The sequence below is a fragment of the Osmerus eperlanus genome, chromosome 7, assembly GCF_963692335.1.
Source record: "Osmerus eperlanus chromosome 7, fOsmEpe2.1, whole genome shotgun sequence".
Lineage (NCBI taxonomy): Eukaryota > Metazoa > Chordata > Actinopteri > Osmeriformes > Osmeridae > Osmerus > Osmerus eperlanus.
In genome coordinates, this window is record NC_085024.1 from 17,929,005 (window position 1) to 17,944,888 (window position 15,884).

General features: G+C 40.8%; 5 protein-coding genes across 10 annotated transcripts in view; 3 read left to right on the forward strand and 2 right to left on the reverse strand.

The window, feature by feature from the left end:
- tmem176l.4 (transmembrane protein 176l.4) overlaps positions 1-15,884 on the reverse strand; it is a 53,782-nt gene that overhangs the window by 1,811 nt on the left and 36,087 nt on the right. The window contains exons 1-3 of one of the 3 annotated variants that reach the window (XM_062465451.1): positions 1,102-1,118; positions 882-943; positions 214-397 (exon numbers count right to left, since the gene is read on the reverse strand). In XM_062465451.1, coding sequence (XP_062321435.1) covers positions 214-387 — 174 coding nt within the window. In that variant the 5' untranslated portion in view covers positions 388-397; positions 882-943; positions 1,102-1,118. Of the gene's footprint in view, positions 1-213; positions 403-881; positions 944-1,101; positions 1,119-15,884 lie in introns of those variants that run through there. The other 2 variants (XM_062465452.1, XM_062465453.1) reach the window with 2 other exon arrangements.
- On the reverse strand, positions 1,328-3,394 carry LOC134023375 (1-phosphatidylinositol phosphodiesterase-like). 2 transcript variants are annotated; one of them, XM_062465448.1, is made up of 3 exons: positions 3,315-3,394; positions 2,533-2,603; positions 1,328-2,261 (listed from the first exon to the last, which is right to left on the reverse strand). In XM_062465448.1, exons 2-3 carry the CDS (start codon positions 2,586-2,588, stop codon positions 1,421-1,423), a joined length of 897 nt encoding a protein of 298 aa, XP_062321432.1. In that variant the 5' UTR covers positions 2,589-2,603; positions 3,315-3,394; the 3' UTR covers positions 1,328-1,420. The 2 variants fall into 2 exon arrangements, with proteins under 2 accessions (XP_062321432.1, XP_062321433.1); XM_062465449.1 differs by lacking the exon at positions 3,315-3,394 and adding an exon at positions 2,855-3,225.
- On the forward strand, positions 3,460-8,534 carry ubqln4 (ubiquilin 4). The gene is made up of 11 exons (XM_062465446.1): positions 3,460-3,709; positions 4,411-4,562; positions 4,666-4,829; positions 5,022-5,284; positions 5,419-5,577; positions 5,693-5,912; positions 6,011-6,150; positions 6,335-6,418; positions 6,542-6,657; positions 6,750-6,945; positions 7,141-8,534. Exons 1-11 carry the CDS (start codon positions 3,563-3,565, stop codon positions 7,291-7,293), a joined length of 1,794 nt encoding a protein of 597 aa, XP_062321430.1. The 5' UTR covers positions 3,460-3,562; the 3' UTR covers positions 7,294-8,534.
- The window catches only part of lamtor2 (late endosomal/lysosomal adaptor, MAPK and MTOR activator 2), a 41,628-nt gene continuing 34,768 nt past the window's right edge, over positions 9,025-15,884 (forward strand). Inside the window, exons 1-4 of one of the 2 annotated variants that reach the window (XM_062465458.1) lie at positions 9,025-9,202; positions 9,497-9,659; positions 9,868-9,957; positions 10,151-10,253. In XM_062465458.1, the coding sequence (XP_062321442.1) occupies positions 9,135-9,202; positions 9,497-9,659; positions 9,868-9,957; positions 10,151-10,207 (378 nt within the window). In that variant the 5' untranslated portion in view covers positions 9,025-9,134 and the 3' untranslated portion in view covers positions 10,208-10,253. Of the gene's footprint in view, positions 9,203-9,496; positions 9,660-9,867; positions 9,958-10,150; positions 10,735-15,884 lie in introns of those variants that run through there. The other variant, XM_062465457.1, reaches the window with a different exon arrangement.
- rab25b (RAB25, member RAS oncogene family b) lies at positions 10,801-15,562 on the forward strand. Of its 2 annotated transcripts, none has more exons than XM_062465455.1 (5): positions 10,801-11,162; positions 13,255-13,450; positions 14,244-14,437; positions 14,655-14,735; positions 15,207-15,562. In XM_062465455.1, exons 1-5 carry the CDS (start codon positions 11,114-11,116, stop codon positions 15,323-15,325), a joined length of 639 nt encoding a protein of 212 aa, XP_062321439.1. In that variant the 5' UTR covers positions 10,801-11,113; the 3' UTR covers positions 15,326-15,562. The 2 variants fall into 2 exon arrangements, with proteins under 2 accessions (XP_062321439.1, XP_062321440.1); XM_062465456.1 differs by lacking the exon at positions 15,207-15,562 and adding an exon at positions 14,826-15,200.

A 15,884-nucleotide genomic window follows, 5' to 3' on the forward strand; every position in this document is an offset into this window, starting at 1 on the left:
AATAATTTTAAATTATTTCGATTTTGTTAATAATTTCAACAAATAAGCAGGTGCATTTGTTGTTGTTTCACAATTGTAGGTTTAATAAAGTAGGCCTATACATTTTATCACAAAATCACAATTCCTGCTGTTTGAGACATACATATCTTTCTTCTGGACATCAATTTGCACTAGGCCTACCTGTAAAACATAACATAAAGATGAATAACATACCCCCAGAGCTGACAGAGAACTGCCTTGGAGCTTTCTCAGTCTTTGAGACAATGCGCATATTGGACTGCAGCACAGGGTCCCGAATATCTGGAACACCATTGGCCAATCGCTTTTGGGGTTAGAGGCCAAAGTGAACACGGTCACCCCCTCACCTTTGGTCATGGTCACTGACATCCTGACGACTCTAAACTGAAAGTAAAGGGGAACATTATAGCAAGAAACTATAAATAATTAAATGACACAGTCGGTTTGTGTAAATAGTCTATGACAATGAGGCAACAATTGTGATATCCTGGCTGCACACCATTTTAATTCTGTACTTCGATTCTTTGGATATCGCCTATTTGAGAGCAAAAGGCTTGGTCATAAAGTACAAAAGGAAAACACGAAGTAGAAATAGGGAACAAATCCTTGAGGTAATGTCTACAAAAACCTCTACAAACCGTGTAGGCATCTAATTGTTGATCAATGCGGTTGTTGTAGGCGATATTGAATTAGACTATAAGCGCACATAATTCTGAAATATAGGCCTAAAATAGTTTTTCTTGACATGTTCGACAAAGCGTTTTAGGCTTTTCAGGACGCTACAGCTCAGTTTAAAATTATCCCCTGTACCAAAGTTACTTCTGATACCTTAAGTAAAGGACAGATTATTGTTTTAGTCTCACCTGACTATTAGATAGGAACTTCTTGAAATCGTGTAGTCTCAATGTTGGGACAAGGAAGTATCCTGAGGGCTCGGTATTTATTTCCCAGCAGTACCTCCCACTGCTTACATAAAATGGCAGCTTAACTCTTTCATAAATTCAACGGATGATAATAAATATTCAGTTTCTGGAAATGTTTCTATTGTTTTGCTGTCTTTGTAGATAACATGGTGACACTTACTTGGTTCAATGTTGATAATCAGTCACCTTTGTATTACACGTCAAACAACCTTGTGGTATTAAATGATAAATGTGCTGCAACATGCCACCCTGAGGGAAATAACAGGTATTGTCTGATGACGTTGACTTTTTGTTTCTCAAGGTATTTACTGTACATTTGTAAGTGTTTCTTCTGCAATCCCTTGGATAATTGTAAAATAATCAGTCATAGAACAGGTATTTTCCTTTATTTTTATGATTATGCTGTAGCCATACTCTGTATTGCACTTTAAGCTAAGAAATATTACTTGAAGCAATCATAGAAATCAGACTAGATTCCATCACTTATTAAACTTTATGACTTCTTGAATGAGGTCTATACCAGGGAAGTCCATTGCAATAACACCTAAACATGACCCTGGGTGGTCGTTAAAGAACCTCCTCAGGTACTGATCCAACCAGGGGTCGATCTTTTCAGACACCTTTTTGGGAGTTAGAAACATGCCCCAGAATGTACCAACACCAGTGCCACTGGAGTAGCTGAGAACAATCTTATCCCGTCCAGTGTCTTCAGCTGCTTGGGTCAAACACTTATCAATTGTATTTTCTTTGTCTGCAATATGAGTGACTTCATAATCACCCTTTGTGTCAGTTTCCAGGAGAGGAACACCCAGTTTAAAGCTGGACTTCTGCACAAAGACTATCTTTCCTCGAGCCATACCCATGGTTGGCATTACAGACCTCACCCAAACATCTTTGTCATTACTAACCATTTTTTCTACCATCTTCTCAACGTTGTCTTTATCAAACAAATCAGGCTTCACTCTAACGAGAACCATCTCACTGGGGAACTCTGACAGAAATGCTCTGATTGTGTCAAAAACATCAATGAAAGAAGTGTGCTGGTAGACAACGCCATGCATAACATAGAGCTTGTTTTCTAGTGCAAAAATGCGGAGGTCCAAGTAGCGTATGCCGGCTCTCAGCTGGTCATTCAGATTCCATGCCTGACACTCAGCCAACGGACCACCGTAGAGAGCCATGGTGTCATGGGTACCAGGGATGGTGATGTTGGATACGAATGTATCATCCTCAATGGCCCCCATCCAGCCTATGTTGTAGGAGTCTGGGAGTTGTAAATTTCCATTATCGTTGAAGAGATCCTTTCCATGGCTAAAAGCCCTGCAAGTAAACCATAAAAGCTGTAACGGAGAAGCAATGATTGCATGTGGATGTGGAAATTATGTGCTGCACTCTTTCGGTGTGATTGGACTGTCATTTTGTTATTCTTTCAAAATATTTTTTAAAATTTGTATCTACATTGATAATTCGGGCTATCTATTATTGAAGGATGTTCGAACATCAAAATTACAACCACTTTAGTAGCCTACATGTTAGAGTGGGACACAACAACTTATTTCAACACATCTGAGTATGATGTTGCCATACTTACATGAAAAGTAGCAATGCATAGAAATGATAAAGCACACTTTTTGCAGTGGTCTTCATGGATACAGCAACCTACTGAAAAGATACATAGTGTTCAGATAATCAAATTCATTAACAGGTCAGCGCCCAGTGAGAAACTGGGTAAAAATCTTGACGTAACAATTACATTTGTAATATAGGCCAATTAGGCTACCAAAATGAAAAATACTTACGTTGCCCAGTTTTCACATCCGTATGGTCTGACTTCAGCTAATTTGGCAGTTAATATAACCTGCCACTGTTTAAAATAGGTGTGGTCTGATCATATTTAGGCTACGGTAGCCTACCTTTAGTTTGTCCTTTGTTCTTAAGAAAGGTCACATTCACATTTGAGATTGTGGAGTTCAACGCATCTGAGTAACATGTTGGCATACTTAGCCTGTAGACATTAAAAGTAGGTACTGGCAATGTATAAAAACGGCAAAGCACACTTTTTCAGGGGTCCTCATGGTCACGGATACCAATAATCTACTGAAAAGAATGTACAGTAGGGTAGGGTAGGCCAATTGAACAAGACTTTGTTCAGGTCCTCAAATTCATTCTCACTCAGGTCAGCGTCCACTTGGCGCAAAAAAATATAAAATACAGGGAACTAATTTAGGCTACCAAAATGCCTCTGTAAATGCCTTTGTTACTTAAAAAGTAGAGTACCATTGGCAGTTTTTCACAATCCTGTGGTCTGACCTCAGCTAATTTGGCAGCCTGCCACACCAATGAAAATGTTAGGTGTGGCTTGATCATATTTACCTTTAATTTGTACTTTGTTCTTAAGGAATGTTATCACATTTGAGATTGTGGTGTGAGACAGGAGGGGTGAAAGCCCTTAACCATACATGCTTTCAACAATTTCTCTCTTGAAACCCTTTTTAAGATTGGGCCTAAATGTAGTAGGACCCCCACACCACTAGGTAACGTCGTCACTGCTGTATTCAGGTAATGTTTCTTATCTCACGTTTGAGAATGTTGTCAGTTGGGGATGTTGAGGAGGAGTAAAGATGGCGGAGAATAGCGGCACAGACCCCACGGTGGATTCTATCGTTGATAAAAATGATACCACTGAAGGGACCATGATTGTGGTCACGGTAAAAACCCCTAAAGATAAAGAGGAAATAGCAATCTCGGAGGATTCGTCTGTCGCACAGGTACACACACTTATTGTACAGTTATGCAAGTCATGCTCTGTGGCTATACAGTAGCTAGCAATGTTAGCTACCACTTAATAGCTAACCGCTAGCTAAACTGGCACCATCCAGTTGTCATGGTATGAGTTGCAACGCGACCACACTGTGCTAACTCGGTTAATCCAGCTAGCTAACTGGCTAACGTTTTGAGTGAACTGTGCAACGGTAGCTCGCTAGCCATCTTAAATAACCTGTACACCGTAGCACGTGAGTTTACTACTAGCTGACTTCATAGCTAGTGTGAGTCACTGAGTTGTCTAGTTGCTTTCTAGTTAGCACTAGTCTAGGTTGATTTGTTTTGAACTGTCAGCAGTTACAGTAACATTAGAGATAGATCTAACTGGCTATCTAGCTAGGCTACTACACTGCCAGCCAAGTAGCCAACCAATCTTTGGCTCTCCCTCGTCGAACGACATCAAACCAACTGGTCTATCTAGCCTAGCTATGTTTGGACATTTGATGTCCCTTCACAAGTCAGCCACAGTAGGTACTAGAAAGGATGAGGTAACATGTGTATTATAGCTAGCGATTAAACAAATGCCCAAACTACACGATGGTGATGGTATAGGGACTGGGCGGGGTATCTTCAAGGCCATTGCAATGATTATGATTGGACCGTCATCAATCCCAGTTTAAACACTCACTCTTTCTCATTCAACCAGTTCAAAGAAGAAATATCAAAGAGGTTTAAGGCCAAGCAGGATCAACTAGTGCTGATATTTGCTGGTAAAATCCTTAAGGATGGAGATACATTGAACCAACATGGCATCAAAGATGGACTCACTGTTCATCTGGTCATCAAGACCCCTCCAAAGTAAGACATGTTTTCCACAGTGTCATTTGCTTGTCGTATTTTCCTTTCAATAAAACTTTCCATCTGTGGTGTTTTCTTGATGATGACCCCCAAGTCCCTGCAGGTCCACAGGTGGTGGCACCTCCCAACCGTCTGGTTCCAGCTCTGGGACTCCTCAGACAAACAACAGCAATGCCTCCCTCCCCAATCCTGGACCAACATCCAATGCCAGTACGACGACAGGCACTGGACCTGCCCCAGCCCCAGCACAGCCTGCCAATTTGCTCAGTAAGTAGCAACCACAGTTCCTTACAAAACTAATCTCACAAAGAAGAACACTGACGAAATCTGCTCTTGTGTGTACATTTGACTATTTGTGATGTATTTACACGCTGGATCTTTATTAACTCGTCAACCAGTTCCCGTTATTGGTTTTAACCTGCAAATAATTCTCCCCCCCCTTTTAATGTGTCCCTTGAGGTGGGTTTGGTGACCTGTCCAGTCTTGGAGGCCTGGGCATGGGTTCAGCCAATTTCATGGAGCTACAGCAGCAGATGCAGACACAACTGATGTCGAACCCGGAAATGCTGTCCCAGATCATGGAGAACCCTCTGGTACAGAACATGATGTCCAACCCTGACCTGATGAGGCAAATGATTGTCACCAACCCCCAGATGCAGCAGCTGATGGAACGCAATCCAGAGATCTCCCACATGCTCAACAACCCAGAGCTCATGAGACAGGTGAGACCGGAAAGGTCCAGTTGTAGAGGTGTTGTGGGAGAAAGAAAATACTTTGTCGCTTGATTAAAAAGGTGTGCCACCCCCTTGAGTTGATACTCGTGTCTCTATAATCAAAATCCCCCTTCTCCCGACAGACCATGGAGTTGGCAAGGAACCCGGCCATGATGCAAGAAATGATGCGTAACCAAGACAGGGCGCTTAGCAACCTAGAAAGCATCCCAGGAGGTTACAACGCCCTCCGGAGGATGTACACAGACATCCAGGAGCCCATGTTCAGCGCTGCTAGGGAGCAGGTAGCTATTACTATTGGCTGGATGTTAATGTATATTAAATATATACATATATCTATATAAAGATATTATAGAAGAAAAACAATTTTTGGGGGCTGTGCTTGTGTCTTTTACATAGTTTGGAAACAATCCCTTCTCGGCTTTGGGGGGTAACTTGGAGAACTCAGGGGTGCAGCCCTCCAGAACAGAAAATAGGGAGCCTTTACCTAACCCCTGGGGCCCCCCTGGAACAGGCTCATCTGAGAGAGGGGGGACAGGAACTTTCACCACCTCCACTGGGGGTACTGCCCCCAGCGTCTCCAACCCCCTGGGCATCAATGCTGCAGGCCTGGGCAACGGTATGAGCTCTTGTCCATCAACAACATAAAGGAGTGCACAGCATTATGACTGAATTCACAGTCTGCACTCTATTTATCCATGTGTTTTTTTTTCCCAGGTGTGTTTAGTAGCCCTGGTATGCAGAGTGTGATGCAGCAGATCTCTGAGAACCCCCAGCTGATGCAGAACATGCTCTCTGCACCCTACATGCGCAGTATGATGCAGTCACTGGCCCAGAACCCGGACCTCGCGTCACAGGTCTGTATACGAGCTAGAGAGGGGTCAAAACAAGACAAGGCAATTTTTATTTTCTTCAATCGGTTAAGTATTTTAACGTATTGATTATTAAGTTCGTAAGATGATGCCTTGGTCTAAACAGTTGCGTCATTTCAAATTAAGCTGAAAAAAAAGTATATACACAATGTTTGTGTATTTTCCCCAGGCACTGATGAACAACCCTCTATTTGCTGGAAATCCCCAGTTACAGGAGCAGATGAGACATCAGCTGCCTGTGTTTCTCCAGCAGGTCAGCTTGCTGTTCTATGGTGTTACAAACACTGTGTGTTAGTAAATATCAACGTACGTGTCTGATACCTTAAGTTGGGTGTAGGCGCTTGACATAATATGCTGTTGTTGACTTGTCACACAGATGCAGAATCCTGAGGCAATGTCAGTTATGACCAATCCTCGAGCCATGCAAGCTCTCATGCAGATCCAGCAAGGCTTACAGACCCTACAGACGGAAGCACCCGGACTCATGCCAAGGTCTGTGTCTCAACTAGATTCTGTAGAATTCTAAATTCTGGCAATTTGTATGTTTTTTATTTTGCTTTTTGTGTTTGTTTGTTTGTTTTTAGCATAATTCCTGGAGGGATCCCAGTCATTCCTCCAACCACGGGAGGAAGTGTGGCCCCAGAGAACCCCCCTCCTGCCCCAGCACCTGCCCCTGCCCCAGTACCAGGCCCAAACCCCACTGCTGCCACCAACCCCAACCAACAACAGCAGCAACTCATGCAGCAGATGTTACAAATGTTTGCTGGTGGAGGCACAGCGGTATGTGTAAAAGTTCTTGGCTAGTTAAACTCTTAGCTAGTCTGTCCACATGTTCTTTAGGTATTTGCACACTCAAGAACTCAACCCAATGTATTGCTGATGAGAAATTTATTATTAGCTTTACTTGCTGCTACTACTGTTCTTTCCCCCTACCTATAGGCTAATGTAATGCTAATCCGGGTTACCCTCTTTCAGACCCAGAGCCCAGAGGTACGGTTTCAGCAGCAGCTGGACCAACTCAGTGCAATGGGTTTTATCAACCGAGAGGCCAATCTCCAGGCCCTCATCGCAACAGGGGGAGACATCAACGCCGCCATTGAGAGACTGCTGGGTTCTCAGCCCTCCTAACTCCCCTAGCCCCCCTGAGCAAACCCAGTGGGTGGCAGACCATGTCATTTGGGGGAGTTAGGGAGGGGGTGGGTTGGGAGGTAGGGGAGCAAAGGCTGGTAGGGGTTGAGGGCTGGAAAGGGAGATTCCAAATGAACACAGTCCATCACACCGTCTGCCAAGCCCTTCAGACAATGGAGTTCAAATTGCTATTCATCTCTGGCTGATCTGTGAATCATAAGAAAGATGAATTGGATGTGAGCTGTGGGTGGTGTGGGGGGGGGGGGGTTGTCATATTGTAGAGTGAGTGCTGGTTTCAGTTGCTAGTGAAAATGTCCCCACCCCAGCGCCTGTGGAATGATGACAGCTCAGTGAAAAGACGCCACATCTAACACCACAACCGCTGCCACTTCCATTACTGATATACCCGGAGATTCTTTCTGAAATGACAGTTGCTCATTCACTGGACATGCATGAGGTTACCCAAATAGCCCTTAATGGATTGTGTGTAGTTGGTAATGTGGGACTTGGAAGTGTGGGAGCTTGTCGGTCATACAACCAATCACTATTCTTTGTTCTGTCATAAGACCCTGCTTGTTTTGACTTCATTTCTCTCTATCCTTAATTATGCCTGATCAACTACTATTTATTGCAAGACCTGTAGAAATTACTCTCCTTCCTTGCAGCTCTCCATCAACTACATTTTCCACTGTTGATGTTTTCAAAAACCGGACTGAGTACACAAGGCTACTGGAACCTGACCACCATAATGGCGCTGCCTCGGATATTTGCTTACATATTCCGCTTGTTTTTGATAAAGGAGGGGTTTCAGAATACAACAATATCCAGTCTACTGATGGCAATTCTATATCAAATTGATGTTATATTGAGTTTAGTCTAAATGTTCCTATTGTTTAAGCTCTGATTATGGGTTATGAGATGTCATAAAATGTTTTAAAGCTCATAAATGATAAGCAGACACCTTTTACATTAACCATATTGTGTATTTTCATACAAGCAGTGGTGTAGTGCCTAAGAAATAACTTATGTATTGGGTTCAGCAATATATATATATTAAAAAAAACTTGTGAAATATATAGCAATGATAAGTGTACTAATGACATTAATTGTTTTTGTTCAACCCATGGATTATTTGTAGTATCTAAAGTTAAATGAAAATCTGTTCAGCTCTGCCTTTCTCCTGGACTCCATCCAATCTGCAATCTTCTAATAATACATTTCGATAAACTTTATCAAGTCTGTTTCGGTGGTTTATTTAAATATGACTAGTTGGACCCTACAGTTGGGGTTGACAGGTCTACACAGGTTGATAGAGGTGGATTTGCTTACACAGTCGTTATACATTTTCATGATATGAACCTGATATAATTGATTTGTTTGACAGAGGACAGAAGTGTATTCTCGGAGGAGGTTGCCTGTATGAGTTGAATTTGTATTTTTTAATTATATTATTAACGCTAAATGTAAACTGGACAAGGTTCCATCGCTAAACTTCCCACCCCCACTGATTTGTGGTCTAACGTGTTCGTACAGCCATCAGTCATTGCGTGACTGTAAATAAAGTAATACAAACATGCCATTCGTATCCACAAACCCTAGGTATTTAAAAAGATTTGTCTGGATTCTACAGAGCCTTCACACCACTAGGCTCGGCACTGTGGTATTTGACTACTTCCGGCTTACGGTACGTTTTTCCCAGGATACATTGCGGCGTTTATAAGGAAGTCCCAAAGAGTCAGCTGATTTTGAACGTGGATTTGGAGAAGGTGGATGTTTGTTGAAAATACCCTTAATTTACTACAATAGTTAGATTTCCTAGCCAATTTTGAGATATAGCAGTTATGTTGAGACCAAAAGCGTTAACGCAAGTTCTCAGCCAGGCGAATACGGGCGGAGTACAAAGCACACTGTAAGTAAAGTAGTATTTTCAACATGGATACATCAGACAATAACAAATCTAAAGCTAAAGTTTGTTAAAGTTTACAAGGCAAATGTTGTCGTGTTGCAAGTGTTACGTAATGTTAGGACAATGCTCGCAGCACTAACGTACGTAGTCATAGTTCTGTGTTTCATGTAACCAAATAAATCTATTAGATTTACCTGCATTTTTAAATGGCGTACAGATGCACACCTAAAACATGGCCACAGTGTTTTGTGGTGACCTAAAGGCCTCTCTCGACTAATCTTGCTGTTGACTCCCCAGATTACTAAATAATGAAGGGTCCCTGCTGGCTTACTCCGGTTATGGGGACACAGACGCTCGAGTGACAGCCGCCATTGCAAACAGCATATGGGCAGCCTATGACAAGAATGGACATCAAGCCTTCAATGAAGACAAACTCAAATTCATTCTGATGGATTGTATGGTTAGATGACTTTGTAAACGCAATGGGATTACTGTCTCACATTATTGTGTATTAACTGTATATTATCTTCCGTATAAACTGAAATCTTTGTCTACCTGGTCTGGTTCTACAGTTCGGACAAGACGGCATTACATGAATGAACCACAATCTATTAAAATTCCATATTTCAAATAAATCTATGCTGACTTTTAATGTTCTATCTTTCTAGGAAGGAAGAGTGGCCATAACACGAGTAGCCAACTTGCTGCTCTGCATGTATGCCAAAGAGACTGTGGGGTTCGGCATGCTGAAAGCCAAGGTAAAATAAATCTTACATTTTGGAAAACTACACAGTTGTAATTGTGTTGACCCACTGGTGACATGAGTCTCAGACTGATTAGTAAAAAAGAATGTACCCACTTACCTTTTAGTTTGAGTGGGACAATGCAAATATACCAAACAAGCATATTGATGTCTTTACACGTTTTATTTTGTGTATGTTTTTGTTTTAGGCTGAGGCCCTTGTGCTTTACCTGGAGGAACCATTAACCCAAGTTGCAGCATCCTAGGGGAGAATTTGTTTGCGACGCCACCGGTAGATTTATTTTGAAAAAACTGTTTGATCCAGCTAAGAGAATTTTGGAGCTATTGTTGCATAATATTTGTACACTTTGCCTGTTCTCCTTGAACCATCAGTGTGAATATGTGTTGGGGAACTGTTTGTTTATATGCTGAATATTGTATTTTTGACTCAATGCTCCAATAGGCCTTAAATGCAAGCTTCATACACATGTATGAAATATTTTGGCTGTGACTGCTTTCATAAGCATGGTTGTGTGCCAGGAAACACTGCTCTACTGTTGATACATTAACTTTGGTAGATATATCTTAACTTTTTATGCTAGCTAAAATCGTAATGTTGGTGTCCATTATCTCTAATGCATGTCCTATTGAAAGAGGGTTACAGTATTGGTAATGATTAGTTATGTGATAAAGGATTGTGTATATTTAAATTTCCTCTCAAAACTATCAAATTATATCATGAATATTGTATGCATTTTGGTTTTGCTGTTGAGTAAAAACAAAAACAAGTGTGCAGTTGTGGTACTGTCTGCAGTGATTTCAACTGTCCAGTAGATGGCACTGTCTCTCACTGGGCTACACCTGCCATAAAATTTACCTGTTTAACCTGCCCCCACCTGCCCAAACCCAACCCCCATCTGAACTACCTTGCTACACAGAGCAAGCTCAGTTCCTTGTTCAAATAAGCTAACTTTCTATTTAAGGGAGCGAGGGAGAGTGACAACCTAGCAACTGGCACTGGCGTGTGAAATTTATTTTTGTCATTTATTTACTTTTAAACCTAAATATTTGGATTAGGTGTGTGCCGCTTTTGTCGTGTATCCTGTTCCCCTCCCTAAACTTTGAATGCTTGAGTTGGACACGAGACTCAACGTTGTGTAGTGGCACCATTGATGGGCCATAGAATGAAGTCAAACGAGGCTTACAACTTTGTATTTAAAGGTAAGCTTTTAGTTTTTTATTCCAATATCACATTACAAATATACCTCCTGTAAAACATATTTCAGTGTTGCATTGTATTCTAATTGATCCTAGATAGTTTTATTTGGAATTTTAAGTAGCGTATGTGCAACTTGTGAATGTTTGCTCCCCGTGTCAATAGTGCCACCAACACCATAGGCTGCTAATGGTTTGCAAGTACCTTGAACGGCTTATATATATTTATCCACACACAAAAACAGTATACTTGATTATATCACTCATTCATTCTATAACTGGAGAGGCATGTGGAATATTACACTACACCACTGACACACTACAGGCTCAGCTATAGCTCCAAAAGGAATGAAGGTAAAGGAATGTGATGAAAGGAGTTTAAATGACAGATGACCGAATTAAGGGTTTTCCATTTATTGTTTCCAGGTACCACCTGCAACCAGATGTGCATTAGAATGCATAAGCTTACAAATACATATTACAAATAATATACAGTCAATCCCGTTAGCTATGATTGGCTGATATTGAGAGGAGAAACCTAGTAGCTGTAAGCACTCTGCTTAAGGTCACAAAGAAAGAAAAAACAGATGTAACTTTTCTCAGTTTACTAATCAGGCCACAGGAGTGCTGGAAGTTTCCTCTCCCCTTTGTCATGGAAACCAAGGGAAATGTTTGAATAAGAAGTTACTGAGTAAAGGCGAAGAGGAAAAATAAGGATTCCTTTGGCCAATCTGGTAAAACTAAACAGCAGAACAATGATCTGCCAGTGGAGTAAACAATTACCCTAAACAAACCAGCTTAACAGCTTGTCAACTTTACTTTCAGCTGCCAGTTGCTGCCTCAGGAATGTAACCTTGTGCTTCAACATGTAATAGTTGAAAGATGACCATTGTGCAAATGTAGGGCTCAAAAGCCGCATATCTTGTAGTCCGTATGTCTGGTCTTTAACGCCATTGTGACATGATCTCCATTGAGACAATAGCATGTTCAGTAAATACAGTCTATTATAAACTATTTGGGCTCTGTATTATGACAGCCAATTACATTATGACAATCAGTCCTAATGGTGCCTTGCCGTGGTCATTCATACATGCTGTACGTTGAAGGTGTGGTACAATTGAGGTCACATTTTCTTATTCTGTGTATTTTCAGTCAGTCATGTGCTAAATCTTGAAACACAAACATGAGTCACTAAATAAATGCAGGAGATCTGCTCAGTTCCTTTGTACTCCTGTTTGAAAGGTACACTGGTTAATCAAAGATAACAGGAAGTAATTGCATAACCTGCACCACCTGATTTATAAGGCCTTCCTCTTTTGGGGGAATGTAACTGATTACAGGAGGGCACATAAGTTTACTTGTCAAAGTTAACAGTATGAAGTTGGACAAGAATGGTTTGTATTACTGGGTCATTGGACTGAGTCTCAAACCACCTGAAATTACACAAACTTACATTTGTAATGAATTGCACAAATATTTAAAGGATGTCTCTCAAAACTTAAATTACTCTCCATTATTTGAACATAACGTATTCTAAAACCATTTATTTGGATGTGGTGGTGTCTAAATACAGAACCCCATTGTCGGGGACATCTATTAGTGGTAATTGAAATAATGAGTCACAGCAACAGACAGCTAAGACTAAAAGGTTTATGTGAAGGTTGGTGAAATAGAGTGGGCGTCTAAGGACACACCTAGACTAACTTTAGGCAATACTAATACTAAACAACACTGAAGGTGGGGAGACATTCAGGGTGTGCCAAATTTTAGAAGTTGCTTTGTCCATAGCAAGACAAGGGTGTGGAATTGTAATGTCAATAGTAGGTACAAGTTTCAATGGATTTATTCTGAAATGTACCTTAATATAATTCTTGAACTATTACATTCTAGCTGATAATAAAAAAGCTAAGTGCTGTATATTTGGGATGAACCACACCTGGGAAACAGTTTATATAAATCACACTTAAAGGAATGAGTGTGTGAAAAATGATTATCACACAAGGTTATTATGTACAGTTAAACAATGACAGTGATGCATGTTATGGCAATGACGTTTTTGAGGTACTCATGTTTTCTTCTTCCTATCTATCCTCTCAAGTGGTTCTGATTGGAGAGTCTGGCGTAGGCAAGAGTAACCTGCTTTCCCGCTTCGCCAAGAACGAGTTTAACCATGACAGTCGTACCACAATTGGGGTAGAGTTCAGTACACGTACAGTCCAGCTGAACGGTCTCACCATCAAGGCCCAGATATGGGATACAGCAGGCCTGGAGCGTTACAGAGCCATCACTTCTGCGTGAGTATATCCACCCCTGGCTTACGAAGTTCCCGATATATTTTTTTTAAAGCCACCATAAAATAGGATCACACTTTAAGTACAAGGGAGCTCTGCTCTACAGTAAATATTAGATTATTGTAACTCCCTCCTTTATGGCCTCATCATAACTCGCACCCCCTCTATCCACCACAACACTCCTGTCCTTCAACAGCTCCACTGGCTCCGGGTCCAGTTTCGCATACAATTCAAGATCCTCCTGTTTACATTCAAGGCCATCCACAACCTCACCCCCCCATATTTGTCTGATCTCCTCCAGGGTCCCACTACCTCCCACTCCCTCAGATCCTCTTCCTCCATTCACCTGTCTGTCCCCTCTGCCCGTCTCACCATCATGGGGAGTAGAGCATTCAGCCGCTCTGCTCCCCGTCTCTGGAACTCATTACCACCCCAAATTAGAAATATCGATTCATTCGTCACAACTCAAAACACATCTCTTTAATACTGCTTATTCCACTTAATGGCATTTGCGCTGCTTCTTTCTGTTGTTTTTAATGTTGTGGTATTCTTTATTTTTCTTCTGCTTTTAATGTTTTTTTGTACCTCTGTACAGTGTCCTTGAGTGTCGAGAAAGGCGCCTTGGAAAATAAAATTTATTATTATTTAAATTTTTATTGGTAACAGGGATTATTGAAAATAGTTTCAGAGCAGTAGAGCCTTATTCTTACCAATTTGTTTTCATTCTGCAGTCAATTATATAAATACTGGACTAAATACTAAAAATACGCCTCCCCTCCCATGCTTTTCCTACCAGCTATTACAGAGGTGCAGTTGGGGCACTTTTGGTCTATGACGTTACCAAGCACCTGACCTATGAGAGCGTGGAGCGCTGGCTAAAGGAGCTGTACGACCATGCGGACCCCCACATTGTAGTCATGCTAGTTGGCAACAAGTCTGACCTGGTGTCAGAGCGTTCAGTGCCCACAGAGGAAGCCAAGGACTTTGCAGGTACTAATCATCATGTCATATGATAAACAATGGATGTCACTGCAGTAAACAAAACACACCAATCATAGATTAATGATTTAAAGATGATTTCCTATTGAAATAGATTTTCCAGTGGCTTTCACAATTTTATTTTGGATTAACAACTAATAGGAGACCTTATACACCGTAACATTTTCTATGTATTGGAATTAGTATTAACACATTTCTAACTCTATAGAGAAGAAAGGCCTGCTATTCCTCGAGACTTCAGCCTTGGAGTCTACAAATGTTGAGGCCGCTTTCAATGACGTTCTTTCAGGTAATTTTTTTACATATTCACTAACTTCTTTTCAAATGCTTCAAAATAGTATACTTTTAGTAGTACTAACAAGTAACATGCCAATTACAGTAAACCTATCCCAGGGGGTTCATATTGCATGGTGAGTAAAATAATTATGGTCCTGGATGATGGAGCAAATGTGCAGAGATAAGAAGATAGGTCTTATAGTAACTGCTATCCGTGGTGTACAAGCACAACAATTATAAATTCAGTCAAATTTACTCACAATAAATACATGTGGCCCAATATCATGGTAGTTGACAATTTAGCAATAATCTGCAAGCTGAAATGAGAAGAAACATGTTTTGACATGAATTTACATTGCCAAACACTGGTTGTGTCACTAGTTCAGTTGTGTCAGTAGCTTTTTGTGCTGCAACCATTTTGATTACATGTCTGAGAAGTTTGTAGAGTAATCACTAATCAGTTTATGTTTTCCCCTTCCCTCAGAAATCCACAGGAAAGTAAGCAGTAAAAAGGTCATTCAGGGGTCCATCAGTGCTGTGTCTTTGGCCGGCCATGTTCCTTCCAACCCAGAAGAGAATAAACCATGCTGTAAAAACATCTAACAGATTAAACACCCAATAAGGGGGCCAGTTATAGCTGAACAGTTCAGTTCTCTTCTCTTTTGGTTACAGGAAACTTTTTCACCCTGTTCTACAGTGCTAAGACAGTATTTGACTGTTATTATCACTCTGATGATTGATGTATTATGTGCTCTTAAAAGATGGTTGGTATTTGAGAAATAAAGAAATAAAATATTTATCTACCTGGAATCCTGGATGGATGTCCATACTTTTGGGTAACACTGGTTGTCTTATTTAATAAACTTTTAAGTGTTATAAGGTAAAGTGATATATCATTGGCAAACTTGCAATGATTGTGAAAGTCACCTGTTAAATAAAGACAATTTTCCCATGAGTATGAATTTGTTTTCTGAGTGTTCTAAATCTTGAGACTGTAACAACACCTGCTTATACAGTCAAATTATAGGCCTACCAAAATGAGTGTAAAATAGGTTATTTTATAAGACCACTCATATAAAACACAATGTAACCTTCGTTTGAAGCCATCTCTTCTTTTTGTCAAACACATAAGCGAAAAAAAACTGGGCCAATAGGCCTCCAT